Source organism: Hyperolius riggenbachi, chromosome 1 (assembly GCF_040937935.1).
Source record: "Hyperolius riggenbachi isolate aHypRig1 chromosome 1, aHypRig1.pri, whole genome shotgun sequence".
Classification (NCBI taxonomy): Eukaryota; Metazoa; Chordata; class Amphibia; order Anura; family Hyperoliidae; genus Hyperolius; species Hyperolius riggenbachi.
The window spans coordinates 56,319,524-56,346,148 of record NC_090646.1 but is presented as its reverse complement, the minus strand read 5'-3'; the positions used below and the strand labels follow the sequence as shown (position 1 = coordinate 56,346,148).

The window sequence follows — 26,625 nt, the reverse complement described above, 5'->3', positions numbered from 1 at the left end:
TCCTAGCCACCTTCCACGTCCTCCGTGTGCAATTCCCGGCGTATCACGTGACCCAGTGCGAGTCAGGTGACATGCCCAGTTTTCGTGCACGGGGAAAGCCACTTGGAGCCCGCTAGGTGCAAGAGGGAGGCTGCAAGCCGGTATGCACATGTATCCAGCATCAGGCGATCCCAGCTGCTCCTGGCTACCAGAGACTCTGCTATACTTTGAATTATGTCACAAGTAGACAAGCATCAGGTGTGCATCAAACCTTTTCTCTTTGCTATATTACTTTAAAAGCACCCAATTAGCCGAGGAGGCGGGGCTTAGGTGTCGCCAGATTATGACATTAAACTTGGTTACGTAAAAGATTTTAATAACATTCCTGTGTAAATATGTAAAAAACAAACCTTTAATTAGATTCAGAACTGAAAACATTTAAAACCAAAAGTGATGGCGTAGCAGAGAACGGTACTTTCCCACGCGCACAAGACTTCCTGTGCAGAAAAATATTTCTAAAATATGGCAGCTTACACAGAACCACAAGCCCCTCCCCAGCTTTACATTCGTGTCACTTCAGTGTATGTACAGGTGCAGGGGGAAGGGGGGGCACACAGCAGTGTATGACAGGTGCTCTTGCATATAATACGCATTTCTCGAAGATTACAGTGCTGTTCTAATACTTGGCAACAACCTTGTGGCATGTACATCAGCGGCAGGGATGGGCGTGGCTGGAGACTTCCAGGCAATCAGATGGTGAGGTGAAGCTTCATGAATGGAAAGAATGCTCAGCACCGTATAGTTGTCCTGTATGGCGTACGCAAGGCCATCTGTACTGGTCAAGGCTGCAAGCATGGCTAATTTATTAGAGAGTCATCTGTCCACATTACAGTGAGGGAACTGAGAAGACAATAGGAGACCTCATGACCAACAGTCTCCAGGTCTCCTTGGTTCCTCCATAGCTTCATTTCTTGGTCTCCAGGGGGGCCTGCAGCAGGGCAGGAGCCTGATCCATAATTCGGACTAGGAGCGTGTCGATGTAGTTTTCCAGTTCCTGCACGTGGCCCTCCGCTCTATGCAGCTCCGCCTCTCGCTGTAGCAGCATGTAGATCAGCTCGTCGTGGGTCAGGTGGTAGTATTTGGCGGCCAAGTCCGGAGACAAATCCTGAAAGAGAAAACCCGACCAGGTCATCTGGCTGCCAATGTACAGAGAAGGATGGAGAGGCTGTAGCTAGACGGAGGAGACTTTCCAATCTCTCATTGCAGTCCAAAGCTACGTACATGCGCTGGTCTGAGCTTGGCCGTGACGCAAGATAAAGACTGTCATGGCTGAATCGGGAGTCAGACCAGCGTGTGTACAGTGACCACATGACAATCTTTAGCAATCCTCGATGCCCAAGCACTGCACAATGGTATTGTTATCCCCTCTCCCCCGCAGGAATTCACCCCGACGTGCACCCCTCACCCCACCCCAGGAGGCTGGTGATGATGTATCTGTACAGCATCAGCTCTCTACAGAGCCTCCTCTTCCTCTCCCAATTGTTCCAGTGATGTCACCTCTGTTTGAATTGAATCCACCCGCCGCGGGAGACTTCGGAAGTCTTCAGGTAGCCCGAGTGCACCTAAAGACGGGCGGCTCCGTACTGTGCATGCGTGAGCGTGCGATATAGCCACGAATGCGCAGTGCAGAAAGGCCCGTCTTTGGGAGCACTCGGGCTCACGAAGGCTCCTGCGGCTGCACAGAGCAGTATTCGACCGATTGGTCAAATACTGCTACTGGGGGTGACAGCACTGGAACGAAGGGACTGTGAGAGGAGGGGCTCTATAGGACACAGAGCCTTCCCTCTCCATAGGTGAGTATCTGTTTTGTTTTTACTTCACTTTATATTCACTTTAATGCACATTAAAATATCCTCTAGGTACTCTGAAAATACACGTGTACTGAACACTCGACTGCTTCTACTGTACAGTCTACAATGCTACACAGAACTAACCTACCATATGTTCCATTTACCTTCTCACTGTAAAGTGAGCAATACACAGGTCAATTATGGCCTGATAGGTCAAGCCAGTAAATCTGTATGTGATAATAAATTCCTACACTACACAGCATGCTGAGTCTCAATCGATTTCTTCATAAATCTACTGAGCATCGATTGAACTACTGCAACGGCTGTATTGCTTAATTTGTTGCAATGCTATACTGCCACTGGTTCCGATCTGCTCATTTAGAAATTCACCAATATTTCCGATCAGATCGATAAGCTTCATAGAATTCATTAAAAAGAAACACTGTATTCTTTGTCCACAATTCTTTTTCACCTGCATCTATGTTTCGTGAAAAAATGTTGATACTTCATATGTAACTGCTGGTATATTAGAAAACCTTAAAAAAAATAAAAAGAAAATTGATTAAAAAGGGAATCGAAGGAATATGTTGTGGCAGTAGATGAACAGCAGATTCAATCAATTGATTGCATTGGCTGGACTCTAATACAAATATCGACCCATGTATGGCAAAGCATAAGGATTGAGATTCTAAATGTCAGTGTCTCTGCAGTGGGACGGAACATGTCACTGATAACTAATCAGTGGTCATAAAACTCCTGAGTGACTGAGAAAAAAAATGTGTGAGTGCAGAGATCATAGGAAAGGCTCAACAGTGCAACATATGTCTGTATGAGACCTGAATAAACCTTATCATTCACCTGAGGCAGATAGATTTATAATCTTTAATGCTGAAATAAGACTAGGGGATTCCAGGAAAGTTGCATTTAGGATTCTGACTATACAGTATATACTATTGTTTATCTCAGTTTATGGTCCCTTCAGGTTTGGTTTAAATAACTTAAAATAAGGCTCTGGTCAGCGATGTAAAAAGCTTATATTTAGGACTACTTCTAAAATCCAATATTTATTTCTGCCAATGGTTAAGCTACAACATGAGCTAGGAGCAGCCTGTACACAATGCTCAGTGTTTGTAAACTTTTCTGCAAACTTCGCAGAGTCAATTTAGAAGCAGTGAAGATGGCTATAGAACTATTGATTATTAATTAAGCAGAGTCAGCACAAGCTGCAGCTGGTTTACTCTCAGCATAGGTACAAAGCAGTAGCGGTCACACATGGCCACCTAGACACTCTTTTCGGGGAGGATCCCAGCCTTCTTACTCATATTGGAACATATATCTTCAGGATCCCAATTGTTTTACTCATTGTGGAACACATTGTTCCTTGAATACATATGCACAATTGTACCGTTCACATATAAAATTATGTATCTCAGTTTATTTTCAGTTCACGTTTGCTTTAACTGTGGGACACACTTAAAGTCTGAAGTGAAAAACAAAACAGATACTCTATGGAGAGGGAAGGCTCTTGGTCCTACGCAGTGTTCCCCAACCCTGTCCTCAAGGCCCACCAACAGTGCAGGTTTTGTGGAAATCCACAGAGGTAGATAATTGCCTCACCTGTGCACGTTTGTGGTTTTCTGCAAAACATGTACTGTTGGTGGCAGGGCTGTGGAGTTGGAGTCGGGGCAATTTTGGGCACCTGGAGTCGGAGTCGTTGACTTCATAAACTGAGGAGTCTGAGTTAGGAGTCGGAGTCAGATGATTTTTGTACAAAATCCACAGACCTGTTAAATATTAGACCGAGGAGTCGGAGCCATTTTGGGGAGTCGGAGTTGGAGTCGTGGTTTCATAAACTGAGGAGTTGGATTCAGAAGATTTTTGTCCTGACTCCACAGCCCTGGTTGGTGGGCCTTGAGGACAGGGCTGGAGAACTCTGCTATAGAGCCTTTCTGTTCCTCTCATGGTGCCCTTGTTCCAGCGCTGTCACCCCTGTAGGCTTTGTGAGCCGAGTGCTCCTGAAGACATGCGGCTCTGTACTGTGGAGGCACGGGTGTGCACTCGCACAGGCGCAGTACGGAGACGCCTGTCTTCAGGAGCACTCGGGCTCCCAAATCCTCAAGTGGGGGCAAAAAGCAGTATTCGACCCACTGAATACTGCTAACACAGGGTGACAAGGCTGGAACGAGGGGACCATAGGAGGAACGGGAAGGCTCTATAGAGGACCCAGAGCCTTCCCTCTTATTTTTATTTTCAGTTCTTAATTTTTAAGACTGAATTCTAAATGGCAGTCATGACAGTCTGATGTAAAATCTGCTTCAAACTGCTGCAAAGCAAATCGAAGTAATGACCCTTTAAAACTTTATAGCACTAGAACCTTATCAGCAGCCAGATAAATCAGATACTTCAGTAGAAGGAAGCCTCTGGACACCACGTCCCCCTAGAAGCTCCCGGCCGTGCTCCAGTCCCTAAACGAGAGTGGCTGCACTGCATAGGATGCTTCCCGCTCGGGCGCAAGGCACCTTCCACATTGCAGCTGTATTCGTTTACGGACAGAAGCGCAGCCGTGCACACTCTTTGAGAAGCCCTTGTCAAAGATGTTTGGGATGTCCTGGCGCTGGATCAGTGAAGGGGGATGGGGGAAGCTTGGATTATCCAGAGTCATCCCTCTACTGAGGTAAGTATCCATTTATGGCATTTTCCCCCCTTCAGTTCTCCTTTAAAGAAAACCTGAACTGAAAAGTGAAAATCAACATACACAGGTCATACGTACCTCCCATGTAGTCTACTCCTCAATCTCTTTCTCCTCTCCTGCGTCCTGTTTGTCCACTGTGATCAAGGGAATTCTCTGTCCTCCATTTTGAAAATGGCCATTACCCCATAACAGCTTCCTGGTCATCACACAGTTAGGGCTGGTTCAGACGGACGTTTGCAGAGCGTTTACTGCCAGCGTTCGGGGCTTGGCGTTAAACGCTCCCATTCAAGTGAATGGGAGCGTTTGTACCAAGCTTTTACGCGCGTTTGCACAAACGCGGCGTTCGGGGTCCCGATTTTCACTGGCGTTCAAGGAGCCCCTGGAAGTTACATGTTGCTTCCAGGGGCGGTTAACCGCGACGGGTAATGTCCCTCTAGGGGAAGAAAAAACGCGACCGCATCCGAACGCAATGTGAACGCTGCTGAAAGCCTGAACGCATCACGAACGCAACGCCAACGAACGCGACGCCTCCAAACGTCCGTCTGAACCAGCCCTTAAATTGTAACATCGTGTACTTGAGCCATAGGGAAACATGGACACACCAGCTCTCCTCTCAGCTGTAACTGACAGCAACTGATACATTTCAGTTCTGACAAAATGTTGTCAGAACTGGAAGGGATCATTGTCAGAAGAAAATGGTGAGCTTTTGAGAGGAACTGATGGCAAGATAGTTATAATGTTCAATTGAAGTTACCTCATGTGTTTATTTTAAATAATTTTACTCAGTACAGGTTCTCTGTAAGCACTTATAATAACAATAAAACATTGTCAGTATTGGGCACAAGTCTCACCTTGAGTCGGTCGGGGTCCTGCTTCTTGTTCGCTGGGTGTTGTCCAGTAGTCACAGTCTTCAGCATCTCCAGGCCGCTGGTCAGAGCTGCAGACAGGGTCGGCTTATGAGTCTTGCCCTCAGGTCCGGATTCTGGTGGAGCGGCACTGATGGGCTTCACAGGGTGAGGACTGAGAGGAGGAAACAGGAGTTAGACAGAATGATATATTCATCTAATAAGTCTCTGCTAGATACAGATCACAGCATTTACTAGTGCCTGGATGGGGCAAACTTACAAACTAACCTTTTTAGGTGGTTAGGAACATTTGATTTACACAACACGCCTACCACTTTCAAGATGTAAAATGTGTTTTATCGTTACGAAATAAAAAAGTGTGTTCACCTCTGCAAAGTTAATGCTTTGGAGAATCACCTTTAGACTGCAATTACGGCTGCAAGTCTCCCAGGGTATGTCTCCATAGGCTTAACCTACTCCTATAGCCAAAACTGCTCCAACCCCTTCAAGTTAGTTGGGTTACGTTGGTGTACAGCAATCCTTACATCATGCCAGAGGTTCTCAATTGGACTGAGGTCTGGCCTTCGGGTTCAGGGATGTTAAACTCCAGTCCTCAATGGTTGAGGTCCTCACAATTCTTGGCACAGCTCAAATCAGAATCAGGGACAGAATCAGGAAAGGTTGTTGTTCATCAAGTAGATCACATTCTCTCCATTTTTCTGTCAAACCTGAATGCTGACATGGATATGGCCCTTGATTACTGCAGTTCAGCTCCTGTGGGCTAGGCAGTTTCCAAAAGGATGAATAAGGTGACGGGGGTTTAAAAAAAAAAAAAAAAAAGTAAATACCTGTGAAGCTGCATAATGCTTATGGGATGCGGTCTGCATCCTTCTCTTGCCCCAGATTGCCTCCAAGCGCTTTGTAAAGTGCCCGGACCGGCCCTCCCCTGGGTTGGCATCCTTGATCCGGAAACAGAATTCTGCCATAGTTCACATGGCCGCAAGCGCAGGAGGCCACCGGGAGAGAAGACACAGCGGCAGAGAGCTTCCGACCTCTGCAGGCGCGTGAGCAGCCAGGCGAACTGCGCAGACACGCAACTATGGCGAAATTCTGTTTCCAGGTCAAGGATGCCGACCCAGGAGAGTCGAGGCTCAGTCCGGACACTTTGCAAAGCGCTTGAAACCAATCTGGGGCAAATGAAGGACACAAACCGCGTTCTAGAAGGATTCTGCAGCTTCACAGGTAATTACTTTTTTTTTAACCCTGGTCACCTCGTATATCCTTTAAATGTTTTTAAAAAATATTCACGGCCCATCGGCTGCTCCTGCTTGTCCTGGCTACAGAGGCTGCCAATCAGTGGCGATGCAACACTGACAATAAGTCACATCTATGCAAGATGTCAGCTGCCACAGCAGAGATGGCATGTAACTTTCAACAGGACCCTAAGGGCTCGTTTCCACTACACGCAGATTGGATGCAGAAAAACTGACTCCAATGAATGCCTATGGGCCTGTTTCCATTAAACGCCATTTCTCTGATGCAGATTTTCCCATAGACATTCATTGGAGTCAGTTTTTCTGCATCCAATCTGCATGTAGTGGAAAACGGGCCCTTAGGTTGGATCCACACCAGAGCTGATCGGCGTCAGGGATAGAGGCCATATCAATGTTACCATGCTTTCGTACTGTGACAATAGTGCAGCAGTAAAGAAGATTACCATAGGATGCCTATAAGAAAGCCTAAATAAGCTGCAAGCAAATGCCGACTGAATGGTTGCGCCCAACGTCCGTGTGAATCAGGGTGAATTTAGCTAGTCAACGTTTAGGCCCACTTTATCTTAGCATAGTTCCCAACTGTCCCTCTTTAGGAACCCAGTCCATCTTTCTTCCTCGTTTGTCCCTCTTTCAGGACTGATGTACAGATCTATGTAAATCACAACAATCCCGCACAGCTCTTTTACTTGAAATTTGCTTTATTGTGTTCAATGCAAAAGATACAAAAATCACATTCAAATGCTGCTCAGTCCGCTGTTTCAAGTCTTCCTGGTTCTTCTTCAAGCCACACAGTGATTGTTGTATCTTTTTGCATTGAACACAGTAAAGCTAATTTCAAGTAAAAGAGCTGTGCGGGATTGTTGTGGAGAACCTGCTTAAGTCCCGTCGATACACAGGTGAATCTCTGCACGCTTATACACCCTGGTCATTTGGGTGCTGCCTTGCTTATTTTTTGGACAGTTATAAAACAACATATTTTTCTTATGAAATCTTTATAGAGAACCCGAGGCGGGGTTCTTACATCGCAATCCTTCTACAGAAGCTGGGTCTGCCTATAGAGCCCAGCCTCTGTTGCTATATAGCTTCCTCCAAAGCCCCCCCTGCACGCTGTGAGACCCCATAAAACACAGCCACGCTGGCGACACGCAACGTGTCGCAGCCGGCTGTGTTTATCTCACTGATGCCAGTCTCACCGCTCCCCTGCCTCCTGAATCGCTCCGGTCCTCGCCCACGTCCCTTCCCTCACCGCTGATTGGAGTGAAGGGACGCGGGCGGGGACCGGAGCGATTCAGGAGGCAGGGGAGCAGCAGAGACTGACATTTGTGGCACAGCGCGGCTGTGTTTTATGGGGTCTGACAGCATGCAGGGGGGGCTTTAGAGGGAACTAACTAGCAACAGAGGCTGGGCTCTATAGGCAGACCCAGCCTCTGTATAAGGATTGCGATGTAAGAACCCCGCCTCGGGTTCTCTTTAGGGGTATGCGTGACTGGGGGCGTGGCTGGGATGTGATTAGGGGTGTGGCAGGGGCATGGTTTAAGTGTCCCCTCTTTCTTATCTCAAAATGTTGGGAGTTGTGTCTTAATAGGGTGAAGGCCCATTTCCACTAGTGCGGAAACCGGGCCAAATCCGCAGAGTTTCCCTGCAGGTGAATCGCGCAGGGAAACTCTGCCATAGGAAACAATAGCGCCGCCGGCCGAATCGCTTACCTTAGTGATTCGGCCGACATTGCCGTCAGTTTCCGTGCAGGAGGCTGCGAATCCCATAGCTGTGCATGGCACAGCTCATGGGATTCGTCAGCGTTCCCGCTGACCAGGAAGTGCCACCACGTGTCTCGCAGCCGCGCGCGGTGGCCAGTGGAAACGGGCCCTAAGGGTGGCCACTAACGATCCAATCTTTTTCATCCAATCTTATCAAATCTATGTAGTAGAAGAGTAAACTGAAGGAATATATTAATTGGATACTATAGGCAGTTCCCTTATATTAGATAGAAATGGTAAGATTTGATGAAAAAAATTGGATCATTAGTGGCCACCATTAGAATCTTATTCAAGCTGTCACCTAGCAGCTGAGGTAGTGACTGCAAAGCTTAACATCAAGATAACCACTCCGAACCACTAATCTCTAACTCTAATGCTGGGTACACACAGTGCGTTCCCGCCCTCGATTCCCGGCCGCTCGATTATTTCTGACATGACCGATTCCCGTTTCGATGGATCGTCAGGTCGATTTGGCATACTTTGCATGAGAATCATCGAAACGCGATCGGAAATGCTTGGAAATAATCGAGCGGCCGGGAATCGAGTGGGGCATCGAGTGTGGGAACGCACCATGTGTATCCAGCATAAGATCTCTCAGCCGAGCACCGATTATACACACCACAAAGTTGATGTCTAGGCGTGGGTGAGGAGAATTGTCAGAGGAACACTCAACTTGCACAGTTTTAAAACAGATACAATATCAACTGGAAATATAAATGTACAAAACTTACTACAAGGTCTTAGCACATCCATATTCACTTGACATTTGAAGGGAACTGTGACAGAAACACTGCATGATCCTTGGCCCGGGCTCATCGCTAATAAGAGACTCTCCTAAAACTGCTAAATAGTGTAAAAAAAAAAATCCTACACGCTTTGTTAATTTGAGCAGCAAGAGGTACGGTAAGTGCCTGTTATTAGCATTGAGCACAGGCAGGACATATTAAAGCTAGCCATGTACAAGTCGATCACAGCCCTATATGCCAAACTGATAGATTCCCATCTTGTGGGAATTCGATCGGATAGCGATCAATTCATACTAAAGTCAATATATTTCAGTAGAAATCTATCAAGCATTTACTGCTAAAAGAAATCGGTTGAACATTAGTGAACCGCGCGGACATTGCTTGATGCTTTCCAACGCTATGGGGTCCATTCATCCCCCAATGTTCCTTCCCCATCGCATGGAGATTTTCCAACACATCCAATCAGACTATTGATCAATAAACTGCATACTATTGATAGAATGTCAATTGATCGGATATGTTGGAGCTATAGATTACTGGTAGATTATGATTAAAGGCCCTTTTCCACCTAGAAACACGATCGCCGGCATCGCTAACTGGAAAAGCGTTTGTGTTTCTTCCCAATTTCCACTACCGTGATTCCACTGCGAATGTCACACTACTGGAAGCGTTGGTAACGGTTTCTATCAGTTTCACTGTATTTAGCGTTTTGCAATCTGCAATTGATCAGAATTGAATTGCAAATCGCTTAGTGAAAAAGGGCCCGGAAAGCGATTGAACAGGTCAGAAATCGATCAAAAGAATCGATGCAGGTATGGCCAGCTTTAGGCGACCTCTACAGGTCTTCCGTTTGATGCTGAGGTACAACAAAATGAAGTTAAAAGTAGAGATAGCTATCCCAGGCAAGCAGAGTCTAAGATCATTTCAAATACATATTTATCTGTGACCGTCTCTTTAAGCCAAGGGTGTCAAAATCAAATATAAAGTGGAACGAAATTAAACACTTGGAACAAGTCACAGGCCAACCTCAATGTCTAGTGGCCACCTCCCTCTCTTATAAAGTTCCCTGGTGTCTATTGAACTCCCTCCTTCCAACCCAATACAGTTCCCTAGTGTGTAATGCACCCCCTTTCCTTCCCCATCAAGTCCCCTGGTGTTTAGTGGTCCTCCCTCCCCTATACAGTTCCCTGGTGTCTAGTGGCCCCCTCCCTCCCTTATACAGTTCCCTGGTATCTAGTGGCCCCCATCCCTCACTCAGTTCCCTGGTGTCTAGTGCCCCCACCCAATAGAGTTCTCTGGTGTCAAACACTTTCCCCTTCCCTCCCCATATGGCTTCCCTGTTAACCTAGGGCTTCACCTCCAATATGGCTTCCTTGGTGGTCTAGAGTGGGCCAAACATAATGCCAAGTAGGGAAACCACAGATGGCTCTGTGGGCCAGATTTGGCCCGCGGGCCGTAGTTTGACATGTATGCTTTAACACAACCATATTTTGAGGGAAGAAAAATAAATACCCAAAGATATTGGCCTTGCTAATGCTCAACATGATGGCCAACCATTACACAATTGCCACATTACACTCTGCTCCTGAGGAGCCACACTTAAAACTACAGCATCTACTTTCTAATGGTTCATTTGCGGCTCACCTGTTTTTTAGTGGCATAAAAGGATTTTCAGAAGGCTGTGTCTCCTGAGGCAAAACCGCAGGGGCTGGTGATGTTGCACCACTGGCAGCAGGAGAGCGGAAGCACGACAAAGTTGCTGTGAGGGTGTTTGTGGTGGTGGTAACCCCAGAAGCTGAAGAGAACTGGATCGGAGAGGGGAAGTTGGAAGGTTTAGGGTTCGGGGTGATGGCAAAGGAAGGAGTAGAGAAAGCCAGGGGTTGGTTGCCGTGCATGCGAGGAGCCTTGGCATCAACAGTGGGACCAGCGGATGGGAAGTCTCTGACTGCTGCTTGGTCATTTAGATGTTTGAAGCTTAAGTCTTCAGAACTCTGACTTTCCCTAGGGTGGTCAACAAATGGGTTCTTGGGACTTAAAGGGGCTTGATTAGTAGGCGTAAAGGGGTTGCCAGGAGAGGGCAGGTTTCCTGTGTTTTGTGAAACCTGGTGAGAGTCTGTTCTCCAGAAGTCCTCATTCTTGAAGTCTACAACGATGTCTGCTGACCACAAGGACTCTTGGCTCAGTAATGTACTACGCTGGCTCTCTTCTTCATGAAATACTTTGACATTGGACTGAGGTTTAGAACTTGGCACCTCATTGGGTGGAGGGCTATGGGATACCACTAACTGGCTTTTCAAATCTTCACTTTTATGGTGTTCTGGATCTGCTCTACATTCTAAACTCTGGCTACTAAACTCTTTGCTTTCCAACTGAACGCCAACATTCTGCTGGTCATGCCCTGCGGTTGCCAAACTGCATGGGACTTGGTCCTCTAAGGCGGACCAAAATAGTACACCAGAGTGGTCATACCTTTTAGAAGCATTTGAACCATCTGTGCTGTTGTGCTTTTGCTTCTTTGGCATAGGCATGGGCTTTTGGAAAACAAACTCTTCCAAATCCTTGCCGCCACCAGTTGAATGCGGTTCAGCTGGACTAATTACTTCCAATTTGTTTGAGCTTTCCTGAAGACTTGAGAGGTCTAGTGAGACATTGGAAGGGCAAGTCCTGAACTGTTCTACCGCTGAGGTTTCATTTACCTCAAACAGGTGTTCCCCATTAGTGGTACCCAGCTTTTTACATTCATCATTATCTCCCAAATTAGTCAAAGGGCCCTCAGTGGTGGATTGGGTGTCCTCAGTTGTGGATCCTAACGCTGGGCTTATCTCAATTACAGGACAACAGGTCACTGGAGAGACTATTTGTTTGCCAATGCCCATGTTTTGCTCTGGCTCATGTTCCTCTGGGCTACCTGTTTGTTTTCTATTGGCTTCCTGAAGGCTTGTTTGTTTATAATTATCTACATCAAGCTCTGTGAACTCAACGGCATGTGACAACTTGAGCCGAGGTGGTTTGGTTGGGGCCAAATCTATATTTTCAACAATACCTTGTTCTGTAATTAACTCTGTAACCCTTTCCTCCACTGGTGTTCTTTCATTAACAGGGCTTGGAGAAAGGTCTTCACCTACTCTGACGAAATTGTGTCCTATCAAAGCCTGTTTTGTTGGTTCCACAGATGCTCTTACCTCCTCTACAACAATATCAGTATTTCCAATGGGTTCATGGGAACTTTCAGCTATGGACGTCACAGCACTAGGATCATTTTTTTGAAAAGGGGAGATGTTTTTAGACACAGAGCTATAGGATGTGCCTCCCAAACTGACTGACATATGACCTTTACTCAATGGTGAGACAGAAGCTACTCCTATTTCTGTATGGTTTGCTTCAACGTATTTAATTTTTATTGGACTGGGCTTGGGTATTAGTGTTTCCACGCAAGGATGTTGTTCCAGCTGGTTCTGCATGGTGATACAACTTGTAAATTCATTGGCAGCCATGTTCTTAGGTAATGTCCAAGCAACTGCAGACTCTGAATTAGGAATGCATGATGTAGGGAAGTTGGCAGAGTGGCTTTCTGGGAAAGATGGTTCTTCAGTCCTTTCTCTGCTATATTCTGCAGTGTTGGCCCACAAATTGCTAGGCACTTGCGTCCAAGGCCTAACGAAATGACTGTCCTCACTATAACTTTGCCTCACAGAAGGTACCCCAGATACTGGGACACCAAACATTGACTGTGAAGGGTTCTTTTCAAAGTCACTAAAAAGGTCATTTTCTTTGGTTTCTGGTGATTTTTGCAACCGACTCGAGGCAAAAGCATCAAATTGCTCTTCCCATTCTGAAACCGTTTCAGGGGAAGCCGGAGAACTGTCAATATAGTGGTGGTCTGAAACCGTTTCGGCAGAACCTGAAGAACTGTCCATATAGTGGTGGTGGTCATTCAATGCCTCCCCAAGGCGAGTTCCCTTTTGGTACAAGGATGGGTTCTTTTGATCTTCTGCTGGACTGCGTTCCTCCACAAGTGCAGAGCTCCTTTCAGCAGCTTCTGAGGTAGCAACAGACCCAGAGAGGAAACTAGAGAAAAAGTGAGTAGGTGAAGAGGTATTTAGTAACTGGTCAGAGAGGAAGTCCATAAAGAAAGGGTTGTTCTGTTGTGAGTTGAAAAATGGATTGATGTCAGACAGGTTCCCTTGGACACCACTAGGAGAAGCTCTATCGAGGTTAGTTCTAGGCACAACACAAGCCACTACTACAGAGGCGGCTGGGGTATAAAGGCGGGAGGTGGAGGGGGGAGAAGCGATGGAGCTGATTTCTACCTGAGGAGACACATCCAGTCTGTGGAGGAAGACAAAAATGGTCCTCCAGGTTAGTGACAAACACATACACAGGTTATAAGCGCACACACACACCTAATGCTCTATGGGTACTGGGGGGGGGGGGGGGGGGGGGGGAACTGTGTGAGGCAGATCTAAGTTGGGTGACATCAATAAAATTAATCAGCAAATTCATGGCATTTATGTTTCAAACATTTTATTCTGGAAACCGTAAAGAGGAACTTTAACCACTTTATCCATCACTACAGTATCTACGTCCTCTGTGACTTCATCTAAACCACGAGGACGTAGAAGATATAAGTCTTGTAGCAGAAGCACAGCTGTGCACAATTGGGCTTGCTCCTGTGCACAACTCCGGCACTATCTGATGCAGCACTAATTAGTGCAAGGGAATATATGTTCCCTGAACCAATAAGACTGATTTTTACCATTAAAAATACATTTCCCCAGTTCACAGTGAAAAATGCACACTTTAGCATTATTTCAGAGTCAAATATCTTCACCATAAATTGTGATAGGAACATAATCTAAGTTTTGTGATGAACAGTAGAAACAGCAAAACCAAATGAGTGTCTTGTATCTACAGTAACTCCTTAAATTTTTAAGCTGGCATTGGTAAAACTGAGAAATAGTGTTCTTTTCTATTTTCTCTTCCTTTTCCAATTACCATGCATAGAAAAAAAATTGTTTAAGGTGAAAAAATGCCATACAATGAAAGTCTGGTTTGTCTTGAAAAACAAACCAACAATCTATAGCGGCAGGGAATCTTGCCGTTCGTTCCTCACAGAGCAATGTCTGCAGCCTTCCCGCTCTGCTTCTCTGCCGCTACAAACGACTCTAGGGGACACGCGTGGTCCCTGGCCTGCCACAGCTGCATAGGAGAGGGGCAGGGGGAAGAGGCGGCTTCATCTGGTCACATTGCCGCCAGGGGAATGAATTCATTTACCCCGCTGGGATTTCAACACATTTGGCCGCAGTGAGAGTCAGAGACGGGCACCTAATTCCATTTATGCGGCCGGGAATCTTTCATTTGTAACATTGGCCCCAGGTGCACGGCCAATTCTAGTTTTGATCGGCCAGAACCCGAAGTGGCCAGACTTTGGGTTCCGGCCGTAACATATATAAAGAATGTACGCTAATATAACAGTACAGCACTGGGATAGCCAAGAGGCAGAAATGCACTTAAGACAACTGACGCTAGAGGGATACGGAGGCTGCCATATTTATTTACTTTTAAACAATACCTGTTGCCTGGTTGTGTTGCTGATTCTGCCTTTAATACTTTTACCCATAGACCCCGAATAAGCATGTGGCAGATCATGTGCTCTGACTGAAGTCTGACTGGATTAGCTGGATGCTGGTTTCAGGTGTGTGAAGCCACTATTGCAGGCAAAGAGATCAGCAGGGCTGCCAGGCAACTGGTATTGTGTAAAAGGAAATAAATATGGCAGCCTCCTTAGTCTTCTCACTTCAAGTGTACTTTAAAAACTGCATTTCTAGCAGATTTACAATATAGGCCACTTATTGAATCAAACAGCAAGGAAAAATACTGTGCTCCCAATAAGACATCACTGAGAGGAGACCACCTGTCCAAACTCTGCTAACATAATAGAATTCTTCTGACACTGAGCATCTATCAGCATATGGCGGTCGTTGGCTTTATCTAAACTGTCTTATTACACGCTCTGTAATAAGCAAATTCACCTAAATGTATAGGTGGAATCCACAAAGACATCTTCTGCAGCACATTACAGAGTACATAGTCACGTCACTGATTGTCCCCAGAGGAACTCACAATCTAATCCTACGATAGTCTAATGTCCTACCATATTATTATTATTTATTTATATAGCACTGACATCTCCTGCAGCACTTTACAGAGTACATAGTCATGTCACTGACTAATCAGAGGAGCTCACAATCTAATCCTACCATAGTCATAATCTAATGCCCTACCATATTATTATTATGTATTTATATAGTACTGATATCTTCTGTAGAGTGTTACAGAGTACATAGTCATGTCACTGACTGTCCTCAGAGGAGCTCACACTCTAATCCTACCATAGTCATAGTGTAATGTCCTACCATATTAGTATTATGTATTTATATAGCACTGACATCTTCTGCAGCACTGTACAGAGTACATAGTCATGTCACTGACTGTCCTCAGAGGAGCTCACACTCTAATACTACCATAGTCATAGTCTAATGTCCTACCATATTATTATTATGTATTTATATAGCACTGCTATCTTCTGTCGAGTGTTACAGAGTACATAGTCATGTCACTGACTGTGCTCAGAGGAGCTCACATATCTACCATAGTCATAGTCTAATACCCTCCCGCATTATTAATATGTATTTATATAGCACTGGCATCTTCTGCAGCACATTACAGAGTACATAGTCATGTCACTGACTGTCCTCAGAGGAGCTCACAATCTAATCCATGCCTGATCAGTGATCTATCTCATATCGGTGGGTAAATTCCCTGCACATTGCTCCTTTCTCCTGGAAGTGTGAAAGCAGAAGGCTGTGTTGCCATATCTCCTGTCCTGCGCACTGTGGTTGGCTGTAGGAAGGGACAGCTGTAACTGAATACAGCAGCTGACACAAAATATAAACACATACAGAGCGTGCATGACATAGATCTATCTGCGCACTGTGTTCCTATCATGCATGCACAAACAGAAGCCAGGGGCTCCCCATCTGCATGGAGGTTTCATGTTCACTATGCGGTTCGTTGGGATTCCCAGGGGGAAGTTGTGTCTACTGCGTCCAAATTTATACTGGCAGGCTGAAGAAACGCTGCAGCTACTGAACACTTAAACCTTTTCTATAATTTGTCATTGTGCTTCTAAGAGGTACTGCATCTCCTTGTATACAAATCCGCCTCTAAATTTGACCCTCCTTAAGCTGGATTATTATTAAGACTCAAATATAAGTCTGTCGGGAAAAGTTAACAGCCTCACTTGGGGACCAGGGGGCTGCTTGGCGGCCGCACTCGGGGACCAGGGGGCTGCTTGGCGGCCACACTCGGGGACCAGGGGGCTGCTTGGCGGCCACACTCGGGGACCAGGGGGCTGCTTGGCGGCCACACTCGGGGACCAGGGGGCTGCTTGGCGGCCACACTCGGGGACCAGGGGGCTGCTTGGCGGCCACACTCGGGGACCAGGGGGCTGCTTGGCGGCCACACTCGGGGACCAGGGGGCTGCTTGGCGGCCACACTCGGGGACCAGGGGGCTGCATGGCGGCCACACTCGGGGACCAGGGGGCTGCTTGGTGGCCACACTCGGGGACCAGGGGGCTGCTTGGCGGCCACACTCGGGGACCAGGGGGCTGCTTGGCGGCCACACTCGGGGACCAGGGGGCTGCTTGGCAGCCACACTCGGGGACCAGGGGGCTGCTTGGCGGCCACACTCGGGGACCAGGGGGCTGCTTGGCGGCCACACTCGGGGACCAGGGGGCTTGGCAGCCGCACTTGGGGACCAGGGGGCTTGGCAGCCGCACTTGGGGACCAGGGAGTCTTGGCAGCCGCACTTGGGGACCAGGGGGCTTAGCAGCCGCACTTGGGGACCTTAGCGGCCGCACTTGGGGACCGGGGGGGCTTAACAGCCGCACTTGGGGACCAGGAGGATTAGCGGCTGCACTTGGGGACCAGGGGGGGGCTTAGTGGTTGCACTTGGGTGGAGGGCGCTTGGCAGTGGAAAAGGTGGCTTGCATACTAAGCATACTCTACTAGGCTCCCCGGCAACAAGTTAGGGAATTTTAGGTCTGCAGATAGGTTGACTCATATTTTACTTTAGTGAGTCAGACCTAAATTTCTCGACTTCTAGCTGAGGACATGTGGTAAGACAAAGCAGTAGAGACCCTTTGTTTACAGCACAAAGCCTCGTCTGCAGCCCCTTACTCAGCCACACATTAACACAACATTAATAGTACAGATAATAAAGTCTAGCTCTGAGTATACAGTACGCAGAGTTTAAAATCCAGCAGCAAAAGCTATAGGCAGCTTACTTCAGTATTTAAAGGAAGCCTGAAGTACTTTTTCATAAAAAAACAAAAAAACAAAAAAAAAAAACATACGTTCCCACGTTCCTGCCTATTAACTCACATTTCTGTCCTGTCATTCATAACAGCCTTCTTTCCCAACCCCCCCTGCGAGGCATGATCCCCAATCTGTGACTATTATGGCTGTGACTAAGCAGTGCACGAGAGGGCAACACTGATCACCTCTTGTGCACTGCTGTATCCGAAAGTGCAGTGTTCTCCCCAGGATCTTTTTTCCGGGTGTTCCACCCGGCTAGTTTTGGTGCACACCCGGCTGTCATCGGCTCACATCCTCCTATGCTGTAAGCAGAGTTGCTCACAGAAGCACCAGCCCTGCAGTCTCTCATCTTGCCCCACCCGGTTACTTTTTAATGCCACCCGGCTGTAAAAACAATTCTGGGGAAAACACTGAAGTGTCCAAGGTATGTGCCCGCTGCATAGCCCCAGAAGTACTTCAAGGGTCACAGCCATCTTGAGACTGAAGGAGGATTTTTCAAATTTAACATTTTCTATTAAAAGACTGGTGGGGAGTGGCAAAAAAAGATGGGCGGGGGTGGTAAAGCTGGATCAAGTAGCATTGATTACTGCTGCTCAGTATTCATTTAGTTTAGTTTCTGTGGGAGGAAAAAAATGGCCTCGACCCTGGGGTCATGACGCTCCACACAGCTCTGAGAGCACAGAGCACAGAGAGAAGGGGAAGGGGGCGGGGTGAGGCAGAAAGGAGCCAGTGAGAAGGCTCTGATAGGTGGGGAAGAGGCGTTCCGCAGGAGTGCCTTTCTGCTAAGGACAGCCCTTCCCCATTAATCTACCAACAAGTAGTTTGTCGGTAGATTTGGGAATGCACATGGAGAAGGGGGAGGTGAGAGCGGCAGGGAGGGGGCACAATGAGGCATGTCTTTCATATGGGAACATGCTTCTGTGTCCCATTAATGACATGAAGAGCTGCCTCGGGGTCACTTTAGGGACTATGTAAGTATATTGCAATCGACAACCAGGTAATAATTGTAGAGGATATATGTAGGCTTTATCCCCCTCTTTCAGTAATCTGAGGGCTCCTTCTCCCTAATATCACGACAGCACTGAGGAGGTCTCCGCCATCGAAAACAGGAGGAGAGTAGCGGTCTTGTTACTCAGAGCTCCTCCCATTGCATTCCCACAAATCCTATGGGGAGGCGTGGCAAAAGGATACTGGCTTCCCGAAGAAGGGAAAGCAAGGAAGAAAATGCCTTTAGATCACTGACCAGAGGGATGAGGATGCAACAGTTGACTTATGGCTCTTTTATACATAATGTAAAAAAAATAAGTCCTGCATTCTGAGCTTATTCAGCCTTTTCCTTCCTCTTTTTCTAGCATCCAGTGAAAGTTGGAATCGCACATAGATATCAAAAAATGGAATTGCGATTTGCAGTGTAGAAGAAGTCTTAAAAGTGAAGTGATATACAGACTGATGAGATACCCAAGTGTATATGCGGTACAGCTGCTACTTGCAATTTGCCTGTATTCCCCTTTTCTACTGTAAAGGTTAATAATCCAGGGCTAATAATCACAGCGTCTCTGCAGCCAGAGAAGTTGGACTGCAGCACAAGTCCTCCTGATTAAACTTTTAGCCGTTTTTTTAAAAACGAGGTTTGTTTGAAAAATGCTCTAATATTTTGACCTCTGTCGGCATATCTCGTTAGGCTGCCTAGTGCAGACGGCAGGGAGTGGTTATAGTTACCTGTTCCGGATGGCTTCTTCTCTTCCTCCACTGGCGGCTCTGAACTTCTGACATGTTTTCTGGGTCCCGATCACGTTAGGATTGCGATCAAGGGGATAGTGTAAGCGTTACAGCACCACTCGGTGGTGGAAGAGGGGTAGTGAAATAGACCCTTACATCACCCCTCTTCCACCAACATGTGGCGCTGTAACCGTGATACCATCCTCTGGATCCTGAGCACATGTCGTGTCATGTGATTGAGACCCAGAAGACATGTCGGGATTACATTGCTGCTGCCCTGGAGGAGAGAAGCCGGCGATCCAGTCGCCTGGACGGGTAACTATAACAGCTCCCTGCCACCCACTCTGCATAGCCTGCCAGGCTGGAGAACGCACACTTCCCCATCAGCAGGAAAAATGCAGTCCTGCAGAGCACATATAGTTTTACTTAATGTTGCTGCTAAAAGGTTAACAAAAGGTGGTACAGCTACGTATATGGCTGCGAGAAAACACTTCTGACAGCAGGGATCAGAAGAGAAATTCAACAGGTCATCAATACTCTGTATGGGAGGTGAATAAACATAGCACAGAATAATAAAAACAATGACATTAAAACAGATACATCTCAAAACAGATTTTTAACCCTTAAAATGGACCTGAACCCTTCCACAGGACAGAAGGAAAACACTGAGAAATGCACCCTGTATGTATTCAGAGGGTTTAGCCTGTCTAACCCCCTCCCCCCCCCCCCCCATTTGTGTCTAGTCACAAGTTGTAATTTGATCTCTCAGCTGTGTCACGTGACTGCCATGACAGACAGATAAGCTCATTTGAAAGCACAGGCTGTTAAAATTATGGCTGCTTCCATAAAAGAAGGAAGTAGATACAGTTCAATTTATTTTAGGATTTGTATCAGCTGTAAAAACGAAATGTTTTCTGTTTCAAGGTTATGATGCTGTTGAGTATCTTTTAGAGCAGAGAGAATGTCTGAGTTCAGATCCACTTTAAAACAAAGTAAGATTATGGAACTCCAGGAAAACCCCATTTAGGATGATGTTTACACACACAATCATCTCATCAGTTTATTGTCACTTCAGGTTCACTTTCAGGCAGAGATGAGTAATATTTCCAAGCTAATGGTTACTATTCACTGATGAGTACATGTACGATTATAAACTAGAGAATGCCTTTTTGAAAAATACAAAAAAATAAATAAATAAAAAAAGCTCTACCAACCTTGGCTTTTGAGGGGTGTCCTTTGAGTTTTTGGAACCAAACCAAGCACCAACTTTGGACCGGTCCTCGGATCCTGAAGGCACACGTGGTCTGGGGTCTTCAAGACCCTTACTAACCATTTCATCCTTTATGTAACCGGGCTGTGGGCTTTCTCTGCCTTTCTCATCTCTGGCCTTCACTTCTAGACCCTTATTTTTGGAGACATCCTCAGCAAACACCATAGGTGATGTGACTTGCACGGGCTTGATCTCTACCTTGGCTTGGTCAGCTATTAGCTTTGGAGCTGTAGATTTTGAGGAAGTCTTCTCTTCTGGTGCAGCGACAGGAGGGGTGGCTGATTTATGCTCCTGTTTCTCCGTAGTATAGACCTGTCTGGTGAGGACTTCGGGAACTGTGGTTTCCTCTGCTTTCTTTAAAATGTTCTGGAAGGATCTGGAGGCCGGTGTAGATTTCTCCAGTGACGGAGATGGCTTTGGTAGAGGCACTTCTGTATAGACATGGCTTCCATTGATGCACACGGAGGACTTGGAAATGGGACTACTCTTTGGTTTGAGGTTCTGCACCGCCTTTGGCTCAGGAAACATGTTGACCTGACTAACCTCATCACTGAAGGCCCTCTTGTGGGTCATTCTTGGAGAAGCCTCAATAGCTACACCTGCAAAGGGAGAGCACAAGCCACAATTTAGAGCTAAAAAACGAGTTCATTTTTCAGATTTCTGCTTAACCCAACCTAGAACCTCCGGACTAAAAATCTACTCAGCAGAACTGAAAAGGCTTGGTGTTTAACAGTTTCACAGCATCAGAACTTTGTTTTTTTTACCAAAGCATCATTTTTAGCTAAGCTCCACCCATCTGCTGTGCAGAGTATGATGGGATTTCCTATGTTGTTATTCACGTTGCCTAGCAACTGGGAGAGGTGCTCAGGACACAGGACAGTTGGTACTGTGTCTCATGCTCCTTGTCACCTCCTTTCAACCAAAAAGATGTCTGCCATCATGAAATCAAACATTTGCCTGTTCTTTTAAAACAGGATGGGTAAGAGATTATATTACCTATCTATTTTAATTAACATAACTACTGTAACTTAATGACAGTATGTTTGTTTAGGCTGGAGTTCCTCTTTAAAGTGAACCTACAAATAGTTTATGAAAGCCCCCACTGTTGATAGTTTCTGAGCCACACACCTAAAACAAGCATGCCATAACCCAATTCAGAAAGACTGAAGTTGGATAACCGTTTGGTGTTAGTTTAGATGTCGGTGCTATATAAATACGGTACATAATAATAATAATAATATGGCAGGACATTAGACTAGGACTCTGGTAGGGATTAGATTGTGAGCTCCTCTGAGGACAGTCAGTGACATGTCAGGGCTAGAAAAATACAAAATGAATGCTTTCAGACATTACCATATTCAATTTTTGTTTTTTGTTAGAATTTAAACTCCTCTGACTGTGCAGACAATTGCTGGGCACACATTTTCCGATTGGGTTGAACATGGCTGCAGTGTGATGCTAAACTTCATAAGCTCATCATGAACGACATTCACTCTCGAGTAAATACTCAGGAGTTCCTGTTCCTTAAAGGACCACTACCACAAAACAAATTGTTACATTTATAATACACACATTTAAAATGTACATTTCTCCCAGAGAATTAATTATAAATGACTTGTTTCCTATGTTGCCATCATATACAGCAGGTTGTAGAAATCTGACATATTTTGGACTTTAAAATAGTCCATCTCGTCATGGGGGTGGGGGTCTCAGTAAATCCCTTACTCTGTACAAAAGCACAACATCCTGGAATGAATCTATACAAAAAGATGCTAACCAGTTTGCCTATTCGCTTGTACACTATTTTGGTAGCTGAACTGAGCAACTGCTGTTCAGTAAGTGCTTTTGTAAATAAAGTAATACCTGAAAATCCCCCATGAGTAGTTGGCTAGTCCAAAACCTGTCAGATTTTCACTACCTACTGTAAATGACAGCAACGTAGAAAATAGTAATTTATAGTGCATTTTACTCTGGGAGAAAAGTACTTTTTAGTTTTATGTATTTTAAACTTTTCAATTTTCCACAATATTGGCCCTTTGATGTGTATCTCTCATATTTAACACAACAAATGTTAAAATACAGAATGAAAGTGCAAAATAATGCAAACAAACAAAAAAAAAAAAATCTGCCTCATCAGTTTGCAATGTAAGCAAGCAGCTGTGATGTCAAGGGCTGCAGTACATGTTGCCGACAGATAGAGGGCAGCAGGAAACTAGCACTGCAACCAAGTTCAAAACATTTCCATCCTCAATCACCATCATCATTATTATTTTGTATTCATATAGCGCCAACATCTTTTCCATGTAAGTTCATCATTGAGCTCCGTACACGCACACACGCACACTCAATAACAGTCATTAAAAACACATGCAATACACAACAGTTTGTGTTAAAGTGGGGATCTGAACTCTTGCACAGGACAAAAGGAAAACAGAGAAATGCACCATGTATGTATTTAGAGAGTTTAGCCTATTTAACTTTTTGTCAACCACGTAATGCCGATGGGCGTGAACGCGGCAGCAGCCACAGGACCACTCCATGCCAATTGGCGTGAAGTCCTGGGGTGAGGATTTGCAGGAGATTGCGCGTGCGAATGCGCGCACATCTCCGCTTCAATGACAGAGCTCCCAGTGGCGATCGCTGCTAGGAGACTGTGGCACTGGGAGGCACTAAAGCGATCCACTGTCATAGGCTTATGCTATGACAGGTGATCGCGCTGATTGGCTGGCGGGGGGAGAAGGAGGGCTGGCAAATAGCAAAATTTATTAAACAAAACCCCCATGTAAATATTTATAAAAAGAAACACCTCAGCAGCAATCAGAGCCCACCAACAGAAAGCTCTGTTGGTGGGCAGAAAAGGGGGAGGGGAATCACTTGTGTGCTGGGCTGTACGGCCCTGCAGCGAGCCCTTAAAGCTGCAGTGGCCTAATTAGTAAAAAATGGCCTGGTCACTACGCTTTAAACCGCGGTCCTTAAGTGGTTATTCCCCCTCATTTGTGTCTAATCATAACTTGTAATTTGATCTCTCCCCTGTGTCACATGACTGCCATGGCAAATATGGCAGATGAGCTCATTTGAAAGCACAGGATGTTAACCCTTCCTCTGCTTCCACGAATCAGGAAATAGACGCACTGCAGATTTATTTTGGAATTTGTATCAGCTGCAACAAAGAAATGTTTTTCTTTAAGGCCCCTTTCACACCAAGACGTTGCGTTTTAGGGGACGTTAAGGTCGCATAACGTGCCCCTAACCCAACACGTGGTGTTGAAGTTGGACGTCAGATTGAGCCGCGTTATGAGGCTCTTGATGCTATCCTGGGAAGTCCGGATCTTTTCAATGATTCAAATCGGATCATTGAAAAGATCTGGATCTTTGAACCGAATCTTTGAATCATTTTACTAGGGAAGCAGGGGTGCAGCAGGGTGAGAGGTGCAGGAGAATGGGGGCACATTGAGGGTGCTAATGGGGAAGGGAGAGATGCAGCAGGAAGATTGGGCTTGTGCACAGAAGCTGCTGTTCCTGTTTCTTCCAGACATCCACTGTGAACCGAATCCTTCATTGTGATGATCCGGATGACTCACAAAAAAGATCCAAAGATCTGAATCCTTCATGATCTGGACAACACTACAGTGCAGTGAATATTAATTAGCCATGTGGCTAGGAACAATAGGACTCTCCCCTTACTGAGCATGTGCAAACAGTGTAACCATCTATAACGCACAGCATGCTGCACCTTCTTTGAACCTCCAGCGTTACACTGTAACGCAACGTGGGCACTGAACAGCCCATTGAATTTTTCATCACTGTCAGTTGGGCTGCGTTACAGGCTGCTCTAATGTGCGCCTGTAATGTCCCACTGTGAAAGCAGCCTAAAGGTTATTATGCTGTTGCAAATCTATTAGAGCAGAGAGGACATTCTGAGTTCAGGTCCGCTTTAAGCGCGGTCAGAGCACGGTTGAATTTAACAATGAAGGTCCGTCTAGCGGATCATTAGCAGAAGCATGAAAATGAAGTCCCAGGAATACAAAATTCGCTATACGTGAATTATTTAAATAGGATGACAAATGACTAGGTCCACACTAGGCACGGTTGCAGGACGGACGCTGCAGTCCGGGATCAGGGGAAGATCAGGGGAAGTACCACCAGACCGCAAACTGATCCGTTTTCATAAAAAGTGCATCAGTTTTGCATCAGTTTCCGTTCAGTTTTTTACCCCAAAACACGGACAGAAAGCGTCTCTGTCATTAGGAAGGTAGTGGGAGGATTTTTTGGGCCAATAATAAAGTTCAGGGTATCCGTTTTTTCATCCGTTTTTGGTGCTATTTTGCCTGTGGAGATGGAGTTGCGTTTTCTCATTGCTTTTCACTACCCCTGCGTGTATCCGTGGTCCTGATCCGTTGCGTGAAAATGCAGAAGATCCGGACCTTCCGTTCAGGTTTTGAGAACGGGTCCCCGCAACTGCAGATGGATCAGTTTTTTTCTTGGGTGAGGACGGCTGCTATTTTTAACATTAGTATCCGGGAGTCCATGTTTCATCAGGTTTGAAAAACGCAGCCACGGATACGTTTCCGGACCTAGTGTGGACCAGCTCTTAGGCCTAGTGCACACCAGAGCGGTTCGGCTGCGGTTTGCGATCCGCTTGCGGGTGCAGATCCGCTAGGGTACTGTATTTGCAGATTTTGGATTGCGGATGCGTTTCTGTCTCAATGTTAAGTATAGGAAAAACGCAAACCACTCTGAAAAACGGCACTTCAGAGCGGTTTGCCAGACGGTTTTTGTTACAGTAGCTGTTCAGTAACAGCTTTACTGTAACAATACATGAAATCTACTACACCAAAAACGCTTTACAAAACCGCAAAATGCTAGCTGAAATGCTACAGAAAAAGAAGAAAAAGTTTCAAAATCTGCTAGCATTTTGCGGATCTGCTAGCGGGTTTTGGTGTGCTCCAGGCCTAACACCGACTATTGTCTGAACCGATCCATCAGGACAGATTAGTCTACATCAGGCTTTCTCAACCAGGGATCCCTGAGGACTCTGCAGGGGTTCCTTGGCATTTTCCCCCATTGTGGGAGCATATTATAATAGGGGGCAATGTAAAAAGATGCATCAAATTGGGTGTCAGAATAATAATAATGAGCACACTGATAAACAATAGAATAAGGAGACAGTATAAAGAGTGACAGTATAATAGGGCAGTGATCTGCAAACTTGGCTCTCCAGCTGTTAAGGAACTACAAGTCCCACAATGCATTTGCCTTTATGAGTCATGACTGTGGCTGTCAGACTCCTGCAATGCATTGTGGAACTTGTAGTTCCGTAACAGCTGGAGGGCTGAGTTTGCTCATGCCTGGGGTAAGTTAACCTTACTTACCTCTCACGAGGGAAGCCTCTGGATCTTCCAGAATATTCCACTGTCCTCCACCACCAGCCCCTTCCAGGGCTATCCCCGCCCAAAAAACGATGACTGGTGGAAGAGGACGGGGGGAGCCTCTGGAGGACCCAGAGGCTTCTCCCTCCCGAGGTTTCTAAAATGTGCGCAGAGCAAACCTCACAGATGTGCTTTAATTACCATATTTTGGGGACTATAAGATGCTCCTGGACCATAAGACGCACCTAGGTTTAGAGGACAAAAACCAGGGGAAAAAATATATACTAAACCTGGTGCATCCATGGTGAAGGGCATCTTGTGGATTATGTCCCCCTCTGTACCTCGTGTCTCCCTGTGTCCTCCTGTGACCCCACGTGTCTGCCTCTGTCCTCCGTGTGTCCCCTCTATGCACCTTTGTGTCCCCCTTGTGTCCTCCTCTATGCCCCTTTGTGCCCCCCTTGTGTCCTCTATGCCCCTTTGTGCCCCCCTTGTGTCCTCTATGCCCCTTTGTGCCCCCCTTGTGTCCTCTATGCCCCTTTGTGCCCCCCTTGTGTCCTCTATGCCCCTTTGTGCCCCCCTTGTGTCCTCTATGCTCCTCTGTGTCCCCCTCTATGCCCCTTTGTGTCTCCCTGAGTCCACCGTTTGTCCCCCTGTGTCCCCCTCTGCATGGGCACAGTACAGGGAGTCCCCGACATTGCGTCGTATTGGAAGCTCGTATTGGCAGGCATTCACAAGTCAGGAACTC

General features: G+C 46.2%; 1 protein-coding gene across 3 annotated transcripts in view; it reads right to left on the bottom strand.

Moving 5' to 3' along the window:
* Nucleotides 1-338: 338 nt before the first annotated feature.
* Nucleotides 339-26,625, bottom strand: part of LOC137562813 (rab11 family-interacting protein 1-like) — a 103,905-nt gene continuing 77,618 nt past the window's right edge. For 2 of the 3 annotated variants that reach the window (XM_068274540.1, XM_068274531.1), the window contains exons 4-7: nucleotides 20,456-21,110; nucleotides 10,788-13,211; nucleotides 5,373-5,541; nucleotides 339-1,144 (exon numbers count right to left, since the gene is read on the bottom strand). In XM_068274540.1, the coding sequence (XP_068130641.1) occupies nucleotides 944-1,144; nucleotides 5,373-5,541; nucleotides 10,788-13,211; nucleotides 20,456-21,110 (3,449 nt within the window). In that variant the 3' untranslated portion in view covers nucleotides 339-943. Of the gene's footprint in view, nucleotides 1,145-5,372; nucleotides 5,542-9,147; nucleotides 9,238-10,787; nucleotides 13,212-20,455; nucleotides 21,111-26,625 lie in introns of those variants that run through there. The other variant, XM_068274549.1, reaches the window with a different exon arrangement.